Genomic DNA, 20,648 nt, shown 5'->3' with positions numbered 1-20,648 from the left:
TTTGTGCTAATCTATGCACTCTTTTGCCCTCTTGTCTTTCTTTGCAATGCTTTTCTTTTTTTCTTCCTTTCCTTTCCTTTCCTTTCCTTTCCTTTCCTTTCCTTTCCGGCAATGCATATGTGGCCACCCTACAAAAGCAATGCTACAGATTAATACCGCATCTCATGGCATTCACATATTTAAAATACCCTGTAGGTCAGGCTTATATCACTACCATCATTTTGTATAATGATACCTATAAGTTTTAAAAACACATTTGGTCACATTCCTGTGTACACTTACTTGGAAATAAGTTCTTCTGAACATTGGGGGGAGGGGCTTATTTCTGACTAAATAAGCACAAGATTACTCTATTTATTTCTCTGATCTGTAATTCCTACATTACAATGCAAACCAAACCATAACACATGAATGAATGTTAGTAAGCAGAACAGATGCAACCAAAGCAAACTTTACAATGGTTTGAATTTTTTATTCTTATTTTTTAATATAAAAGTGCCCTTGTATCCATGAACAGGATAGCAGAAGATAGAGAAAAAGGAAAACAGGATAGAGGGAAATAAACTATATCGTGGCATTGGGAAGAGAGAGAGCATCTGGGTCAAATAACCAAGGTCAACGGGATGGGACTTGTTGCAGAGGTAAGTAATGTTCCAGATGTTACATCTGAAAAACAGCCTTGTCTGTGCAGACATCATGTACAAAAGATTTCCTGAACATGCTAGAAAACAGATGTGCTGTTTTGCATGTCTGTGCAGGTCTCAACGCATAAGGTGTGTGCTTTGTGGCAAAACTGTACTTATCTTTACCATCAAGTTGCGGCAGCATGTTTTCCTGCATCTTCATTACCCCATGGTATCAGAATGCTGGACTCAATCAGTCCCTGCTCTGATTCAGCATGGCTCTTACGAGTAATTCCTTTGTCAACTTTCTTGAGACCCTGTTCAGTTACATGTCCCCTCTGTGTTAAGTATAATTAATTCTAAAACATGACATAAAGCTCATTCCTGACAGCAGTCTATATGAAATCGACATTTAGTCCAGGCTTAAATTCATGCTTAACCATCAGGAAAGCATCAGAAGTTAAAGGAAATCTTATTTGTCAGTTGGGTTCCTAAGCTTATAAGCATAATCCTTTGGGCACAAGTTGACATACACACACCTGTTGAGGAACAGCTGGTAAAAAAAATATATATCAGTGTCTTGGTAGCCAGGGGGGATTAATTATGTCTACCCTGAATTCTTCCCTGACAATGGCAGTCATATTCTGCAACCTACAATTGATAAAGATGACACATCTGTCTTTTCCCCCTCCTGACTGGTTGAGAAAAACCAGTGGTACAGTTAGGAAAAGTTAGTTCTTACATTTAATGCTTGCAGTCAGTCCTTACACTCTCAACCTCCTTCTTTGAATGGTAAGATGCATGACTTCATTCACTTCAAAATGTGGGGAACCAGCCCTGCTTTGTTTGGGGCCCCTCTTCTCAACCTGCCCCAGACATCTGCCCCGAATTCCTGCCCTGAGAGCGCCACTGGGAGACATGGTATCATTTATGCCAATGAGACGCTATTTTGTCCAGATCCCTTCTTCTTGAGCATATCAGGAAAGAAAAAAACATCTACATTTAGTCCCTTCCCAGCCCTTCTCTCTCCCAGCCCCATGCCTAATAACTATGTAAAACTGCTTATTACATAAACTGAAGCCCCCACAGACATTGCAGTAGTGGAGGAGGTTTTAAGAACAGAAAGGAGAGGCTGCAGTTTTGAATGGTTATTGCATTGTCTACTAGTAGAGGCTAGGAGAAGTCCCAGTCTCGCTCCTTCCACCCGTCCCTCCCCTTCCGTCCGCTGGTTGTGCTCCATGGCACCCTCTAAAACGACTCAGCCTAGCCACGGGGTAAAGCGTGACCCAAGCAGGTGGCTTCTCGTTCACAGTCCTCCGCCAGTGCCGTTTCACTGGCCGATCATGCAGGCCATTTTGCACGCGACTGCTGAGATCAGAGCTGCCCCTCTGCCGCTGCCTTCCTCCGACTGTAGGAAAGTGATGTCACAGCCCGGTGTGAGTTGCCTGACTGTTGTGTGAAACCGATCTTTGAAACTAGAGAAGAGAGAGAGAGAGAGAGATTAAGACAGAAGATCTGGCACCTAAAGGACTCCCTCTCTCTACATGTGCCATCTATGCCTTGAAATCTTCTTCAGAAGCCCTTCTTTGAATGCCCCCTGAGTGGCATTTAGCAGAAGCAAGGCCAGCACCAAAATTAGGCATGGTTGGGCATCTGTCAAGGGTCCACACCAAAGCAGGAGCCCATGAATTCATGATGCCATTTTTCAAGGGGCCTCTGCTCATGTGCTAAGAACCCAAGGGGAAATCCATCATCCTGTCATCGTGCACCTCAAAGGCTGTCACAAAGAAGACCAAGATCTCTTCTTTCTGATGCCAGAGTGTAGGACACAGAATAATCAATTCAAGTTGGGACAACCCAGATTCAGACTGGACATCAGGAGAAGCTTCCTCACTCTCAGAGCAATACAGAAGTGGAACCAGCTGTCTAGAGAGGTGGTGGGCCCTCCCACACTGGAGACATTCAAGAAGAAACTGGATAGCCATCTGAGTGGGATGGTGTAACCTGATGTCCTGCAACAGCAGGGGGTTGGACCTGATGGCCCTCATGGCCCTTTCCAACCCTAATATTCTAGGATAAGCCATGGGAAACATTCCACAGTTCACAACCCAACAACAAACCATAGGTTCTCCTCATGGATTTTTCATGGTTCAATGTCCATGGGTTCAGCCAACATAATAATTTACTTTTCAACAACAGCCCCGTTCAACCTATACCTAATGCTTGAGTGTAAGTTACTGCAGTTCCCAGACCCAGTCCATCAGAATGGTTTGCCTTGAGGCAAAGCCTCTTAAGACCTGAGAAAGGGCAGTCAGTGACATTCAGGAGATATGACTGAATGGGAGCAAAGATTGCATGAGAAAATGTTAGAGTGGAACCAGCTGCCTAGAGAGGTGGTGGGCTCTCCCACACTAGAGACATTCGAAAAGAAACTGGGCAGCCATCTGAGTGGGATGGTGTAACTTGGTGAGCTGCAACAGCAGGGGGTCGGACTCGATGGCCTTCATGGCCCCTTCCAACCCTACTATTCAATGAGTCTATGATTCTATGAAATAGGTGAGGGTGGAGACAATTCATTCTTATTCTTCTCATTAAACCAAAGGGTTTCCTGTGTATAAGCAGGAAACAGAAGCGCGAGCCTGTAGTTTTGGTGAGTGAAACTGGAAGTGACCCAGAGACAGAAGAGTTAATCTGCTGTAGCAAAAAGTCTACAACATTCTCTGGCGCACTTCATGCTTTCGATGAAGTGGACTTTTGGCTGTTAGACTTTAAGATGCCACTGAGAGCTGCTTGAATCCTAGGCTGTGGTAGTCCCCCAGACATCAAATCGGGGAGCAATAGCTGATGGATTGTTTGTGCGGTAATTATCTTTCTTTATGTTCAACTCGCACATGTGTGTAAAAAAACAGCAGATCACAAAACTGTCATAATCCTCTAGTGACCTCAGTTTTCAAGAATACTCACAGCCCTGGTGTTTTGCAACCTTTCTCCTTGTTAGGCAGATTGCATTGCAGGGCCTCTGTGGAGTGGGGGGAGCATGTCCCCTTCCTGAACAGGATCATGTCCACATTTCCACTCTATTTAGCACACTGCATGAAGCATCAGGGACCACCACAGGCTGCGGACGTGCTTTTCGTGGTGTTCAAAGGAGGCAAGCTTTAGTATGAATTCTGAACAGAGACTTGAGGAGTTTCCTTTTCCAGCTATTGTTTTGGACCTCCGGTCTAGCGGCATGAAGTTTGCTGCTACCACAGCACAGGGCTCCTTAATGAGACTTTATGAGGCCAAATAAAAACACAGGTAATTCGCCCCTCCCCTGCTTCTGCTATAGATAGTCAGATATCCTTGGCAATCCCTTCAAACTGCTCGAATAGGCCAAACTTAACCGTTTCTCTCCCAGCTGCTTCCTGCTGCACAAGCGATCCAGATCTGGATTTGCAAAGGTAAACACATCTAGAATCTTATGGGTGGGGGGCAGCTCAGCGGTGTTACAGCATAAAACAATAGGAGCGAGAAGAATCAAACTTGTACATGCACATGCATGCCAGGGTTCCTTGTTGAAGCTACATTTCTACAGACAAATCCATCGCTGGGATTTGAGAGTGAAATCTTCAGTAGACTTACCTGGGAGTAAACTCCATTGAATTCAATGGGGCTTTCTGCCAAAAAGATAAATAGAGGACTCCACAGTGACACTTCCCAGCTTGCCCCTGGCAGCCATTCTGACTGGGTCATGTTGGGAATGGGACAGGTTTTTTCTGTGGACCTCAGAGAGCACCTGGAGCAGAATTTATGCCCCCTCTCATTTGTACCCATGGAAACAACATAGCAGTTGAGCTGGTAGCTCATTAATGACAATGGCCACGAATTTCTCCAGGACTTTTGATCTTTAAAACACTGCCTTTGCTTTAGTGGATGGCTAGCTTATATTTCACTGAGACTGATTTCAGCCTGAGCAAACTTGATCTGCTCTTGAGGTGGGAAAAAATGGCCCCGTTTGTGATGATCGTTATGATTTATTGTTCAGTTCAATACCTGTCTCTTGACTATAGACATCTTGCAAAAGAAACTAAAACCATGCAATATTTTAAACAATTTGTTGTCTCCTTCCTCTAAAATAGACATGTCATGAGTGGAGCCAGCTGGAGCTGGGGGTCAGACTAGATGGCCTGGGAGACCCCTTCTGACTCATTCAGTTTCCGTGTTTCTAAATCTTAGAGTTGTAAAGGACAAAAAGCCCTCCTTGCCAAATTCTTTACCAAAGGGCAAAACCACCCATTTCCCAGCCCACCAAAGATGTATGCCTATACAATCTGTATCACAATGGACCATGTGAATCTGCCACTGAAAGGTGGCCGTGGATCCTGGAAATATACGCCATAAGAAATGGCATGCCGCAGGGGAAGGGAAAAATAATACAAAAGGTTCCCTCTGTGGCCATGAGCTGGGCCGTGGCTCCACAGGCGTCTCTAGTCAGTATACCTCCATGCTTCCCAGTGGCTTTACTCTATGGCAGGTCCCAATGCCCTTGTGAGGGACTCCTTCTGACACCTGTAGAGTATAATTGAGGAGGACAAATGATAATAAAAACGCTCTCGTAGCATCTCCACAACTGTCCAGTTCTGTCTTAACCCCAGCAAAGTCCACTGTCTCCACAACTGTTCTAGGGAGACCATTCCAGATGGCCACACCTTTCATAGTGAGCCACTTATCGGTGGATCATTCAGACATTCAGTTTGTCTCAAGACCCGTGTGATGGCGGGCCCGGGCAGGCCTCACCTGGGATGCAGCTTGTAGACGGAGCCATCGACACCCACAGTGATCTTCAGTGTCTCCTCACTCCTGCTGTCCCTCATGCGGTTGATGACGCCGGCCAGCCCCGCGGAGCACATCTGTGCAGCTCGTGTGGAAACACTCTCACAGGCCATGCGGACAATATCACAGTCTGTTACTGAGGGCAAGAGCCCAAAAGATGTCAGGATGTTGTAAATCTGCTTATGGTCACCGGGGTCGCTAGGAACGACAAGCATGAGAGTTCTCACTTCAGTTTCCATACTCATGACGGACATGTTGAACAGTCCAGGCCTCAATGGGGAATCAGGACCAGGAGGCTATGGCTAATCTGCATACTTTAGATCATGCAGGAGAGCATTTGTGAATCCGCTTGGCGGATGCGGAGTGGAGAGTGATGCCATTGGACCCGAGGAGGCCAAGGGCTGAGGAGGGGCATGCCATGGCTACCACCTTGAGGATGGCTTTCCATGAACTCCACAGGTTGGGTTTCAGCTTGCAGCGTGTGCAGCAACCTACCACAGCGGTATCAGCCCACTTCTGCAATGCCACTGCCACTATTTTAATTTACTCATTGCTACAAATCCAAGTTTTCAGAGAGAACCACGTGGCCTCACCATCACTTGCGTTCAGGCCTTCAAAGCCATCAATGCAAGACATTCTGAAGACAATCGACTGTTCTTTGACACTGTTTATTATGGCACAGATTCCTCTTGATTGTATCCCACACCACCACCTCTATAGCCATCAGGGCTGGAAAGCGTTAAGAAAGTCTTGGAATACAAATATGCAAGGAACACAGAATGAAGCACTCCCCCAGGAAATACAGTTCCTCCTCCTTTTGCTTCTTGGTCCAAAAGTTGGGACAGAAACATTTTAAATAACTACCAAAAAATGATACCTTTCAATCTGTGAGATGAAACGCGTCTCAAAAGATCCTCTGGTTTTCAATTTCTCTGAAGCTTCTCCATTGAAGAGTAAGTTCTCATTGACAAGTTTCAACAGCACGAGTCGTACAATCTCCCCCATGTACTTCCCTCCTATGATCTTCTCATACCTGGGGAATGGGAGGGGGATTAATCAGCCTCATAGAATGGGAGGGGGATTAATCAGCCTCATAGAATGGGAGGGGGATTAATCAGCCTCATAGCTGTGAGTGCACAGACAGGTGTGAGCATGTGAGTGAGTGAAGGAAAATCAGAACACAAGACATAAACATCATTATTTCTTCGAGGGGAGGCACAACTTGTCAAAGGAAATTGTCGTGGTTTGTTTTAACAAAACCTGCTCATGTATGAAGACTGATTGCTGGACAAGAGCATTGGGCATTTTCTCTGAGCTGCAGGAAAACAACTATGCTGGACTCTGCACATTTCTGTCAGTAGCAAATGAATGCAAAAGCATATTAGTCAATGGTATCTCAGAGGACTGCACTTCTAGGATACATGCTTCTCTTAGCCAGACCAAGGAGCTGGACAACTACCAAGCCAAGAAAGTACGTATAACACAGGAGTATCAATGTAGCTCCTAACCCTGGATTCCATCCATACTCCCCATAAATTCCCTAAGGTGTGACAAACCGGTCTACAGATCCCTGTGGCTCTTCTTAATATTAATGCTAATAGAGCTGGGAATTTCTCAGTAGATGCAGAAGACCCATAAGCTGGGCCTGGCTGATAGGGCCAGCCTAAAGCATCCATAGTAGCTCACTAGGTCTATCCTGCTATTAGGCAGAGTGCAGCAAGCAACTCAGGTGGCAAGTGCTAGGGACTGATAGGGCCGGGCTACTAGTAATTCCTCATGAAATCTCTGATGGCTGCCTTCCTTGGCCCCTGCCCTTGGTCCCTATGCCAGCCTGAAGCCTCAGGGCACACTGCAGTGCTGAAGTATGTCTCAGCTTCAGTCCAGTGGCTTTTATGAACAGGATGGGCGGCAGACGCCATCTTGTCCTTCACCACAGACAGCCAAGTCTGGGCTAGCCCTGGCAGGGCAAACGCAAACACACACGGAGACACCTGCCGTCTGTTTATTCAAGAGGAGAAGTGGGAAGCCCAGGAGAGCAAAAAGCAGTCACGTTAACTTTATCTGTCAGATTCCTTACAGCTGCTGACCGGGGTTAAGCGAGGTCTCATCCACCACACGATCATATTCCAGGAGGAACTCGTCCAGTTCTCCTGATGCCCCAAAGGCTCCCCATTCAGTATTTACACACATCCGACCTTCATCCCCTTCCACCAGCTCCACATTCTGCATCTCCTCCATGTAGCAAGCATTGCAGCCTGTGCCTGGCAGGACATAAATGCAGAGAGATTCTCCGTATAAGTCATAACACAAGTTTCAGAGCAGTAACGTGCCATTATTATTGTTCCCTGCACATGCAATTGGATCCATTTTATGTATTTATTTGCCTTAAAGCAGCTATTGTGACTCCAATTTGACTGGAACAGTAGGAGATATTGATGCTTCTCAATGGTGGTAAATCTAATTTGGGGATGGATATGAGCGCCTAAAGTTGAGAATAAAATCCACAATGGAGCCCCACTAACATAGAGATCATCAATCCCTCCTCCAGATAGAGCCTTCAAAAGGAAAAAAATATTCCCATCCTAAGCATAGGTTAGTCTTCTGAAAAAAAAAATGCCAGTAATCCAGCTGTACATTCTAGCCCATGTACATTTCGCAATCACATTGCAAAAGGCAGTAGTACAAAGCGTGCTGTTGCCTCTTTTGTGAACACCCTTTTTTGCCTTTATGTAAACACTCCTTTGTCCTTTTCCCAATATTTAATCAACCAAAGCAGGGACATTTATCCCTTAATTTTACTAGAGACATACTTATATAACTCCCCGTGTAAATTAACGCTGCCATAATTATGTCAATATGGAAACGTGCTTTGATAAAGGCAGGCTTTGGGGCTGTCCTCAGGCTATACAAAATGCATTCCCAGAAGCCCACAAGGAAGTAACACTGTCTGCATTAAACACCTGAATGGTTTTTAAGCATTCTTTCCAGGCCACCTGCATTACAAATTATTCCTATAAAAAATAGTGTGCCAGAACCCTTGCTTTGGATATGTTCTGGCACATCCTCTCCTCGCCTGCCTATTACAGGAAATGTCAGCAAACGATGTTCCCCAAATGTTATTCACTAATCTGGACAAGAATGACAGGGACTTGTTTTAATTTTAAATGGACCCAAAAGCTGAGAATGTTAACAGCCAAGACCTCTTTTTAACTGGTGCCTGCCAGCCGCAATCTAAAACCTGTATCAGTCTCCATAACTAAGCAAATCAGGTCCAGAATACAAAGAGTCCTGGGAAGGGACCACAACTCAGAGCACATGTGTTGCATGAAGAAGGTCCTAGGCTGAGTCAGAAGGATGATGTTGCAGGTGATGAGAAAGGACTTTCTGCACCTGAGAGAGATGTGGCCAATCGGAGGAGACCGGACTCTCCAGACTGGGCCCCTCTGATGCTGGGCAGTGAAACTCCCAGAAGCCTTAGCAGCACAGCTGATAGTCTGGGAGTTTTCACGCAAAAATTCTGGGGAGCACCAGGCTGGGGAAGTCTGGAGGAAGCAATATTGGTCTAGATGGACACAGTCCCCAACTCAGTATAAGACACCACCTTACGTTCCATAAAAAGCTGTCCTCAGGGTCAGCAAACAAGGCTGAACACTCTGGATGGCAGCAGTTTTGCCCAAGGTACAGGATCTGAGATGGACCGGGGACTTACCGACTATCATGCCGACTTCACATCGGTGGTCCTCATAGTAACAGGAAATCATGGTTGCCACTGTGTCATTGACCATTGCAACCACATCCATCTCAAAGTCCTGTAGAAGGTTGGAAGAGACCCTGTGATCCATGAGGCTGCTCAGGGAAAGGAAAACCAGCACAGCAAAGGGGAGCACATATGCAGCGATCATGCAACAGAACAGGAGGGTATACTCAAAATACCCTTGTGGAGTTGGAAGTAAAAGACATCAGCTGTTTTATCACGTCCCAGTAACTTACTGTAACTATTAGCTGCTTCAAAGAGATTTTAAATTCCAGATCTATGGATTTTATATTTAGTTTTTCTTATGTTGTATTTTAGGGATAAAATTTTTGTGAAACACCTATAGAACTCTGGTTATTGGGCAGAATAAAAACTGGACCAATGGAATGCAAGGAAGGATTTGGCTAATGTGTGTACGACTTGTTCTCTTCAGTCCTCCCCAAATATGACGCACAAGAGGAATCAAAACTGGGACTTTCCACTCCACAGAAAAGAAGAGTTGCTTTCCCTCTGTCTCACTGGGCTTTAAAATGGCCATTCTACCACCCACCCTCCAGATCCAGAGTGTGGGAACTGAAGAGTGACTATTCAGCGATGCTCAGAGGAATGGTTCCTTGGGTTCAAGACTATTTCTCTGATGGAGACAGGACCCGGAAACAGCCATGTTTAATCTCTGGCAACTCCAGCTAAAAGGAGCAGGATAAGGAAGATTCTGCCTGAGATCCTGGAGCAGGGCCAGTCCTAGATATTTGCTGGCTGAAGGGAAAACCAAAATGGTGCCTACGGCTTCCTTGAACAGAAATTGACTGCCAATCATACTTATGTCAGTGCTAATGAAGAGACTATGCCCCTGCTATGCTTAAGGTGCACACAGCTCTGACTGGAACCATCTCACGCCAATTCCAGCCTGAGCTGGTCAGCTAAGCCTGGCTTATGTTGGGGCTTTTCCTCTGAAGAGCTGCTGCCAGTTGGACCAGTCCAGACTTGACTAGATGGAAAAATAGTTTGGCCTAGTACAAAGCAGCTTCCTCTGTCCTACTGCAGACTCCTGTTCTCCTACTGAAGAGAATTAATATATTGAAAATAATTCTATTTTCACCTTACCCCTCTCCTTTTGATAGCATCCCTCAGAAGACCCACTACATTGTTCCCTTCAGCTCCTGATGCTTTGAAGCCTTTGGTCCAATTCAGCAAGATCCCCTACAGAGCAAGAGATGAAAAAGGTCAGACTAGATGTCCCGAAACGATCATAATAGAGCTGGTCAAATGAATCCCATTTTAGGCTGATGTGGTTTTTCTTTTTGAAAATCCAGGAATGACAAGTGGCAAGGAAACACACAAGACAACAATTGGGAAGATGGGCAGGTCTAAGCAATTGGAACTAGAATCATCAGAATTATTGTTATCAACCATTTTTATTATAATTGTTTAGCAGACTCTCCTCTGACCTAGCTCTTCAGTCTACCACACCACTGAAGGATCTGGCAGAAGGAGCAGCTTGAGTTCCTATATTCTGTGAGCTTTGTCGTAAGCAGTTCTCTACCTCAAACGAGCAAGTCTTACAGGAAGGAGTGAATAAAGGCCACAGCAGGAAAAATCCCCAAATCAGATCCCACCTTATCGATGTCTTCATGGCGAACAGGGAAGGAAAATGTGAAGCCCAAAGGTAGCTTCTTGTGCTTCATCTGATGTTTGTCAAGGAAGTCAGAGATGCATTCTGAGATGTAATCAAAGAGCTGGGAAAGAAATACATTAATATTCCCCAAATGTTTCCCTTCAGGTTTTGTAATGTGCCTTATTCAAGAGTTGCCAAGGAGGGGTTCCGGCACAGAATGCAATCCAGCACCTTCGAGGAGTGAGATGTGAAAGAGGGCAGCACTTCTATGCACAAGGAGACACCTGATGCAAGTTACAGAAGAAGCGCTGTCCCTTTTTGCATCTGGCCAGTCCGTAGAACCTCTAAAACCATATTTTCTCTAGATGGAAAATAATTTTTTCAGGAAAAAATATTCCTAGCTCCACATCTCTATCATTATCAGTCACACTTTATGTTTATGCTCCTTTTGAAGCTCCCAAAGCAGTATTCAACCAAAGTAAAATACAGTTAAATAATCATTACAATCCATTCAAACATCTGGAACACTCTGTTAACTATTGAGTTTATTCTGTTGACTGGGGTGCTCTTGAATATTTATGGCCCAATCATTGTGGCAAAATTGCTGCAGCTTATTCATGGCAATGCACAGGAGGTTCAGCCTCCATCGTCAATCCCTTGTAACGCTTTGGTGTTTGCTCACCACTTCGTCACTCTTTTCCCTTAATGCAGAAAATCAATTAAGAAATAGTTGCAAGTTAGTACTCGGAAGGACCTTTCATGCACTTGGAAGATGCATTTCTTTTTTTTAATTTAAGAGAATGTTTCTTTAAGTAGAACACTTTGTCTTGTCCTACAGAAGTGGAAAGTGAGAGAAGCAATAGACTGGATATTTTTGTAAGGGACATGGGCGATTTACTATCACCAGATAAAAGAAAGATTATAATTAAAATGAGCACAACTCATAAGGTGTCCCTTAATTGACTTGAATTAGGTCCCTCAATTGAAAATCACTCTCCACATCCTCTAATTTTAGATGTGTGCGTTCCACTAGGTGGCACTCAACCCTTTAACTCATGCAATTCCATCCCACTTTTGGAATCATGTCTATGCTATCAGTTTGACCAGCAACAAATTCATCTCCTCAGCTAGCAGGATGGGAACGATGTCAAACTCCTTTCATGCCCACTGATGCTCCCTCAAAATTCTCCGCCCCCACAACTCTTAAACTTTGTTCCTTCTACCAAGCATCCAGTTTCAGAGTCTGACTGGGGTGGGTGAAACCATCACAGAGTGGATATGTGGGGACAATACACCTGCTGGGAAAAGGTTAAATGTCGCCCTGCCATCCACCGCTTCTTTCCTGCAAGAAGAGAAGCTACCTGCCCATTCCTGTTTCCCTTACACCACCTACTCATTAATATTAAAAGGAAGCAGGTCAGGAAGTTATATTTCTGCTGGGTAAAGTGTCAGCTCTGATTCATTTACATTCACTATCGTGGAAACAATGTGAAGGAAATTGTGATTACTTACATAAATTGAGGGAATGCCAGGTCTCTTACAGCCCTATAAATTATATCACATAAGCAAATAGCATGGAGTTTTAGAGCCATTTTCACTTAAAGGACATCAGAACCACTCAGCCAATCTGTATTAACAATGTCATTTAAAAGCCCATGGCTTATAGACCTACATGGCATGGTCCAGTTCAACAAAAATTGTTTGCAGATCTCAGATTTCTCTCCATAAGTCAGTCTTGGTGTCATCCCTCCATATCCTTGGGAGTTACTGATGCTGCAGAGTCACAACTAGGAACCCTGCAGCTGGATCTGCAAGCCACTACTTTAATTTTCTTAGTGGTTTGCAGATGAACATATAATTACCTGGGGAAATGTAATGTTGGGGGATTTTAAATGGTGGTTGGCAGAAGAAAGCCCAGCAAAGGTAGTGTTCCCCTTCGAACTTAGAACTGGTCCATCCTTTCTCCCAAATGAGGCCAACCTTTCTTCCACTCTTGATCATTTGCAGATCTTCACCCGAGAAGTAAACCTGTCACTTGGTTCACTTAACCTAATGATCTGACTCACCATTTCAGCTGTTCCTGTCATGGCATCCTCTGGGATGGAATATGTTTGATGCTTTGTCTTCACTTTCCATTGTCTTTCTTCACCTTCACCAACTTTCACCAGCATCACTCGGAAATTGGTACCCCCAAGATCCAGAGATAGGAAATCTCCAACCTCTGCAATCCAGAAGTGTCCCGTTGTTTATTCATTACGTTAATTATTTGCTGTTCTTCCACCATTTACTCCAAGGAGTTCAAGGCAGTATGCATCCTACTCTATAAGGAGGCATTCCTTTCTTCATTTCATCTTCTCAGTAACCCATTGAGGTGTTTTAGGCTCAGAGAAAATGACTGGCCCATGTGAACTTCATGGCTGAAGGGGGTCTGATCCTGGATCTTGGTCAGCATCCTAACCTTGTCCTCACACTGGATGACTAATGCCAAAGTGCCTCCATTTCTAGCTATGCTGGTGTACCTTCTACCTTCTAAAAGAAAGCATATAAGAGAATGATGTGGAAAATGGCACATTTGATTTTTTTAACTCCCAAAAGAAATGGCCATCCAATCTGATGTTTATTTTTATCTTCTAAAGGAAGTGACCATCAGGACATCAGTATTATAAAATGTAATAGTTTTTAAGTTTAGTTGCTCTGTTCGTTTTGTACTTTATTGTTTTGTTCTGTTTTATTATTTATTGAAATTGTTGTTTTAATTGTCTTTAATTGTCACGCCACAGAGGGCACTGGCCAGCTAAAATAATTACTAATTTCCAGCAAAGCTACAAGGCCCACAGTGAGCTTGCTTTCAGATTAAATCTGGTCACTGCTGGTCACATTCCACCGCCATTTGCCATCAGGTTTTGGTTGATGACTTTTGGCAGAGCAGTGGTGGAGGGGCTGCAAGTAGCCCCTGGAGCACATCTCGCTCGTCCCTTCCCTGGACACCCCGTCCCCAAGGCTGCTGATTCTGGATGTCATTAGGAGAGAGGGGCCCTGTGGATTTTCTGAGCCAAGCGCCAGAGTGTCTTGGACGGCCTGGCATGATGGGATAAGATACAACAGATGCTTCTGTGTCGCCACCTCACAGCAGGCAACGATTTCCACAACAGTAATGAGTTACCTGAGCCTTCGGGGGTAGAGCACACATAGGTGGGCAGCATCTTCACTGAGGCTTCCTCGTGTGTCTCCAGCTTGAGCCCCCGGTCCATTTCCTTTTGCATCCGACGCATCACCTTCTTCAGATCTTCATCCTGTAGCTGGAACTCTGAGAGGATCTGCTCCACCTATGAGGGACGAAGCAGAAGCAAAGGTCAAAATAAGATGGAGACAGTCTACGCAAATGGTTTCTTTCTTTCCTCTAGTGGCTGTACGTGGCATCTTTATGTTTCTCTTGAACAGTGGAAGATACATTTCTTTACCTTTTTCTATCTGTGCAGATGATATTTTACATCTCGTTAAATGCTGTTTCGCATTCCTCCATGACCAATTTCAGCAACAGCAACTAACCAAACCGAAGAAGTATGTACAGCACTGCCAGGGTACACAAATTATCCACTGGAATTATACTGTATGGTGGATTGGGGCATGCTGGGAGCTGTAGGTCTTTTTCCCCATTTTTCCATATCTGCATGTAAGCTGCAGATGATGTATGCCTGTTCTCACACTTATTTATGCAACAAAGCCATGCTTAGCCTTTAAAAATGCATCTGGACTCACTTGTTCTTGATCAAATTTGAGCTGGTGGGCTGCCTGCTCTTCTGCATACCCTTTCCCTCTGAAATGTTTTGCTAATTTTCTAAGCCCAGCCAAGCCGACAACAGTAAGAATAGGATATGGTTGATTTTCACTGCCCTGTGCTTTCCCTCAAATATACCTCACAGGGCTATGTACATGCCACCATTCACACTAGGATATTCTTCCAACTTTCAACTTAACTTTTAGCTCCAAGTTAAATTTCTGTGAAAATCACACGAAGCTCTGGGCATCCTTATGAGCATGGGCGCTGTAGACGGATCACCACTGGCTTTCATGTTCTATTCATATTGGACATAAAATGCCAAGGTTTGTGTTCATCTTTCAGCTGCTTTGGCGAACATTTAACAGCGATTTCCATACCTACTAACAGCATCGGTGAAGAACCCAAGACCTCATGTACTTTCCACACACAATTCTGATACCTGCAGCTCAGAAATGTACATTTTGCCATCCTACCTCCAGTTCTTCCAAATGTTGGTTCTGTGTGTTTACCCATGGAATACTTCAAAGATCAGTATCTAGATTAGACTTCGTTTTCTATTTTTAGTTGCTGGAACTATCCCAGCTCTGAAAGAGGTATTTCATCAGTTGGTTTGCTGATTAAAACTTGGACAGACTGGAACAAAATATAGCACAAACAATATTTACCCTAGGCTTGGGAATTCCAGTTTTTTGTAGCCAAGAGAACTGGGAAAGAGGTTGGCAGTATGATCAGTTCACTTAGCCTGTGACCTTTCACAGCTTCCAAGATGAAGCAATCTAAAACTTGAATGAGAAGGGATTAGGTGTTTGCAACATAATTCCTATTAGGTATCCTGTTTCCATTGATACAAGAGATGCTTGCTAGCTACATATATTTAAAAATGCTTATTTTGCCCTAAACGAGTTCTGTCTTTCTTTCAGACTGGTGCAAAGGAGTGGACGACATAAGAAGAGCTCCGCTGGATCAGGCCGAACATCCATCCAGTCCTACATTCTGCTTTCCACAGTAGCAAGCCAGCTGTCAATGGAAAACTCACGATTATCAGGGTAAAAGAATGACTGCTCTCTCATGTGGTTTGTCCCCAGTTTGTTGATCTCTAGAGAGGTAGACTGCCCCTGAGTATGTCAGCTCCATTTCGTAATCACAGCTAATCTCCATTTAGTAATCACAGCTAATCTCAATTTAGTAGTCACAGCTAATCTCCATTTAGTAATAGATGTGAATAAACTTATCCTTCATGTATTGATCCATTCTGTATAAAAAGTACTGTCTCAGATCTCTTATAATGGACTTTTAATGCAACAATCTCATATTTTCTCACCATGTCCTTCAACTTTCCCTTTACTAGAAAAGGCTTCTGCATCCAAGAGGAGGCCTTGGTTAAGCCAGGAGATGTGTTCGCGGGAAGGCATATATGCATATGTCTAAGGATGCACACAAAGCCCATTCTGATGCATGCCAGACACATGGGCAGCAGAGGGAATGGGCCCTAGGCAGAGCAGGAGAGCTGGCACACACCCTGTTTAGATCCCATGAGATGCTTTGAGCACGGGGGATCAGCCCATTAGGATCTGGCTACATGATGAAGCCAATTCAGAGTGTGGACAGTACTTCCTGCCTTCACCTTGACTCTTGTGGGTTAAAATATGCATATGAAAAATAGCAGACTGCCTGTTGCTGTTTGAGCCATGAACAGGTGGTGAAAGATGGTGAAAATAGTGAACAGAGATATGGATTATATCATCTGCTTTAGCATCATTCCATTATGCTTTGAAAATCCATTCCACTTGCAAATGGGAAGTATCAGGCCTGTCGCTAATACTTCCTTAAGCGAAGTATCCAGTCTCGGATGGTGACCAGTTCTGAACACTGCAATATATACACAGAGAAGATTTGCCGAGGTATTCATAGGAGAAGAGCACTCTCATTCTTAATTTCTGGTCAGCCACAAGATCACACCGTATCTGGGCAATTGGTTGCCACAGATTCAATGAGGAAAGCAACAGAATGCAAACGAAACTCTCCCCTCTCAGCAAAAAGTCAGGCCCTAAGGACCCTACACTGATGGCACAGGTGTTGTGATTGCACTTATTTGTTGGCAGGTAACACACAACACAATCATTCAGTCCAGATGCCTATCAGTGTGTTCCTAAGATCCCACCAGCCAGACTCTGCATAAACTGGAATTTCCCTCCAGGAACCCCAAGGTACGAGAAGCTACCTGAACACACCTTCACAGCATAGCACGGGGCTTGGGCTTGGGCTTGGGCTGGGGAGTTCCAAGAAAAGTGGGCTGCTGCTCTTACCAGTTTCCATAAGCTCTCAAACAGCTTCTTCATCATGGACAATGCTGAATCCTCCACACTGCCCATTGGTTCAAGGCCTGCTGTAAGGAACAGCCAGGGACCTGCTCGTTGCAGAAGCTCTTGCCCACCTGGACGCAAACTGACACGGCAGACTGAGCAGCTGCCTCCTTTTGCTGCTTGTTTGCTTAAGCTCAAGGCTCGGCATTGCTGATACGGGGGCAACATTTCACCGATTGAAGAAATGGACCCAGTGGTCAGTAGCAACGCTAACAAAATGATGCAAAGGGGAGAATGGCATTCCAAGTGCATCAGCCTTTAGTTCTCTCAGGAATGTGGGGCGGCGTTAGATTGTGTCTCTAAAAGATGCAGAAAGGAACATAGCAGAGCTTTCCAATATGCAAAACAACCTCTGGGTGTTTTCAGTGTAGGGTTCGGGTTAGGGTCAGGGTGTAGTGTGTCTGGGGAGAGCCAGGTTCCAGTCCCCATTCAGCTGTGACGCTCATTGGGCACTGGGGCAGGTACTCGCCCTCTTTCTCCATCTAACGGGCTTCGCAGCATTGTTGTTGTGATGGTAAAAATGGAAGGGGGCAGCCATGCAGCTCACACTGAGTTCCCTAGAGAAAAGAAATTACAGTGTGTGTGTGCGTGTATCACAGTGAATTAAAAGAACAGTGCAGTCCTATGCGTCGCTACCAAGTTTAAGGGAGGTTACTCCCAGGTTACTAGGTATAGTATGGAGTCAAAGCGACACATTGCATTCCCTGAATCAGAAGTAAATCTCAATGTCTTCAAGTCAGTGGTTGCTAGGATTGCAGTCTTAGGGCTTCTTTCTCACTGCAGCAGTAATTCTGCCTTTGGGCTGCTGATTACAGCTTAGATGACAATGCTGCTGTTTTTTTTAAGCCATCCAGGGACTTTTAGTATTGGGATGGCATATAAAGACTTTAAATAAATAAATAAATAAAATATTCTTCTACAGAAAACAAGTGTTCCATGTAGCAAACCAGATATCAAGAAAATTGCTAATACAAGCATCTTCATTGTGTGCTTTTTTCCTATATACAGATAATCTGGGTTTTTTTTTCATTCTTATGAGTGCAATCCTAAGAGGGGAGTGTGCTTCAAGGCATTTGCTCCACTTCGAATGACATGGTATTGATGATGCAATAACATGTAAGACATTCGGGCATTTTAAGACAGAAGCTAGACCTCAGAGGACCAGCCTTGTCAGCTTCTAAAGAAGTATTTACTTTTGTGTGTTTGGATTTTGTGGGATGATTATTTGTTTTGCCGATGTGCATCATTTGTTTAAGCAGATTCAGATACAGTTGTGCAAGCTAGAAAGGCTTTCCCATTGGACAGCATCTGAGTGAGGACGTGATGAGAAGGAGCTTCAAATTCCCCTGTACACCACAGAGATCATGATGCAGAACTTCATTTTGGAGCAGCTCTTGGGAGTTTCATTTCCAGGGCAGAAGCATAGGAAATGAGGACCAAAATGCAAAAATATTGCATCTTGTAGCTAAAGCTCTTCCCTTTGTAACTAAGAGCTGTTCTGCATGAAGCTGTTAACCCAGAAGTTTCTGCTTCTGGATTTTTGGTGGGATTAAGATCAGCTGCTTTACACATCCCCCCCTCACCAAGGCATCTCTTCCACTGCTGTTCTAAATCACACTACCCCTAGGCGGTGATGTTGTATGGAGGAATTGGACAAATACATGAGGGTTTCACATCACAATTCACTGATAATACCAGACTCCCCTCAATCTTAAAAAAACAATAGATATGGTTGCAAAGAACCGCTGGAACCCTAGAAGATGTCAACATCATGGAAACTATCATGAATGTGGAGTGATGAGCACACAATACATGTCTCCAACCCTTAGGAGATGCATTTCAACCTTTTAGAATGCAGAACAATTGCAGAAGAAAGTGGAAACTGCTAAATGATTAGTGGTCAGGGAAAGATGGACATGACCATCTGGGCAATTAAAAGCAACTGAGTTATGATCAACTTAGGTCCTATTGATCTAACAGGTCTGCTTTAAGCGTCACGAAGACAGAACCCAACCCACTCTACGGTGCCCCTTGCTAAATCAGCTTGCAGTCTCAGTAATGCAGATGATGCAGTGAAGATAAGGGAAAAGAGAAGAGCTATTTGTAACCCTGACATACTAGATTTCTCTGTGAAGCGATTACCAACATCACCCATGGGAAGTGTCCAACCATCTGAGCTCCCATCAGCAATCCAAAGTGAACAGTTTATCATCTCACCTGAGGATGAGGCCTTGGAGTTAAATATTCACCTGGATGCTGCACTGAAGCATTCACTTGAGGAAACAGAGTCCTCCAAAATCACACATGTTGCACAAATAGGTAAGAATTGAACTCTGAGCCTGCCAAGCTTGAAAATTATTTTAACTTATATTTAAAATTGTCAATCAACCCCCTCTTCATCCTCTGCCGCATCACTGTTCCTAACCCTGTCCAAATTTAGTTCATGTTAGCATTTGGCAATCTATATAATTCTAGTCACTGAAACTAAACAAGGCTTGGCTTTGCACTTGGAAAAGGAAATGGGACACAGGGGCCAAAGAAGATAACTTATAGGAAGAAAATGGATGCATTCAAAACATGGTGCTGGAGGAGACATTGCGAATACCCTGGATGACCGAAAGGCAAATGAGCAGGTCCTAGATCGAATCAAGGCAAGGCATTCCCTAGAAGCAAAAATGGCAAGCGAGGCTGCCCTACTTTGGGCACATTGTGAGAAGACAAAACTCCGTGGGAGAGACAAATCACAGTAGGGAAAGCTGGAAGCAAGAAACAAACGGGAAGACCACATGCGAGATGGATTGACTCCATACAGGAAGGCACATTTGAATCTAGAACATTTAAGCAGGGGTGCCATGGTTAAGAGATTTTGGAGGGCTTTCGTTTATTGGGTCAGCAAAAGTCAGCTGACTTGGTGGCACATAACAACAACAAATATTACTATTTATACATGTGAAGTTTCTATATTATTAGTTTATTATATGGCTTTTTGCGTGGTGTACTTTTATGGCTGTGGTACTTCTGACACCAATAAGGAAAGGCACTGTGCTGCTTCACCAGTGCAATATTTTGATTCAAACATCTCCTTTTCTGCTCTGTAATCCCAATCAATTAGGCATCACATGCTGAATGCAGTAACATTATGGCTATCTTAAGTTTATGGTAGCTGGATATATCACAGTGTGGAGAAAGTGGAGAGGGAGACATTTTTCTCCTTCTCCCATAACAGTTAAACCCAGGGTCATCCCATAAAGCTGATTGGTGGGAGGTTTAGGACAGATAAAAGGAAGTACTTCACACAACATATAAACCATGGAATTCACTGCCATGGGAAGTGGCGATGGCCGCCGATCTGGACGGTTTTAAAAAGGGATTGGGCAGGGCCGGGAGACTATCTGTGGCTACTAGCCTTGCAGGCTATGTGCTTTACCAGAGGTGGCACACCTGGACCCACCAGGTGCAGAGGCACTTGGGCTGGAGGAGGCCTTGCGCCCATCCTGCCGGAGGGATCCTGTGGGCAGCGGTTTTGCCACTGTGTATATGGATTGCTGGACTAGATGGATGTGGGTCTGATCCAGCATGGCCTTTCTTACGTTCTTATACTTACAGATAGCAAGCTGAGATTCTCTGTGACACTGGACACCTAGGCTAACACCCCATAACCCATAGCAGCTGTTCCTCGAGACAAACACACTCTTGA

General features: G+C 44.4%; 1 protein-coding gene across 1 annotated transcript; it reads right to left on the bottom strand.

The window, feature by feature from the left end:
• Positions 1 to 1,953: 1,953 nt before the first annotated feature.
• Positions 1,954 to 16,960, bottom strand: GCK (glucokinase). Its single transcript, XM_044437394.1, has 10 exons — positions 16,895 to 16,960; positions 13,971 to 14,133; positions 12,874 to 13,028; positions 10,809 to 10,928; positions 10,297 to 10,392; positions 9,148 to 9,247; positions 7,516 to 7,699; positions 6,316 to 6,471; positions 5,403 to 5,636; positions 1,954 to 2,098 (listed from the first exon to the last, which is right to left on the bottom strand). Exons 1-10 carry the CDS (start codon positions 16,958 to 16,960, stop codon positions 1,954 to 1,956), a joined length of 1,419 nt encoding a protein of 472 aa, XP_044293329.1.
• Between the last annotated feature and the right edge of the window lie 3,688 nt (positions 16,961 to 20,648).

The sequence above is a fragment of the Varanus komodoensis genome, unplaced genomic scaffold (assembly GCF_004798865.1).
Source record: "Varanus komodoensis strain SLA01 unplaced genomic scaffold, ASM479886v1 scaffold30, whole genome shotgun sequence".
Classification (NCBI taxonomy): Eukaryota; Metazoa; Chordata; class Lepidosauria; order Squamata; family Varanidae; genus Varanus; species Varanus komodoensis.
This window is presented reverse-complemented; position numbering and strand designations above follow the sequence as displayed.

Coding starts and splice junctions, on each gene's coding strand:
- GCK (XM_044437394.1), bottom strand. CDS start 16,960: ATGGGCAGTGTGGAGGATTCAGCATTGTCCATGATGAAGAAGCTGTTT. Junction 13,029..13,970: donor CTCTACCCCCGAAGGCTCAG/GTAACTCATTAC, acceptor TCTGGATTGCAG/AGGTTGGAGATTTCCTATCT. Junction 2,099..5,402: donor GTCTACAAGCTGCATCCCAG/GTGAGGCCTGCC, acceptor TCTCTTCTCTAG/TTTCAAAGATCGGTTTCACA.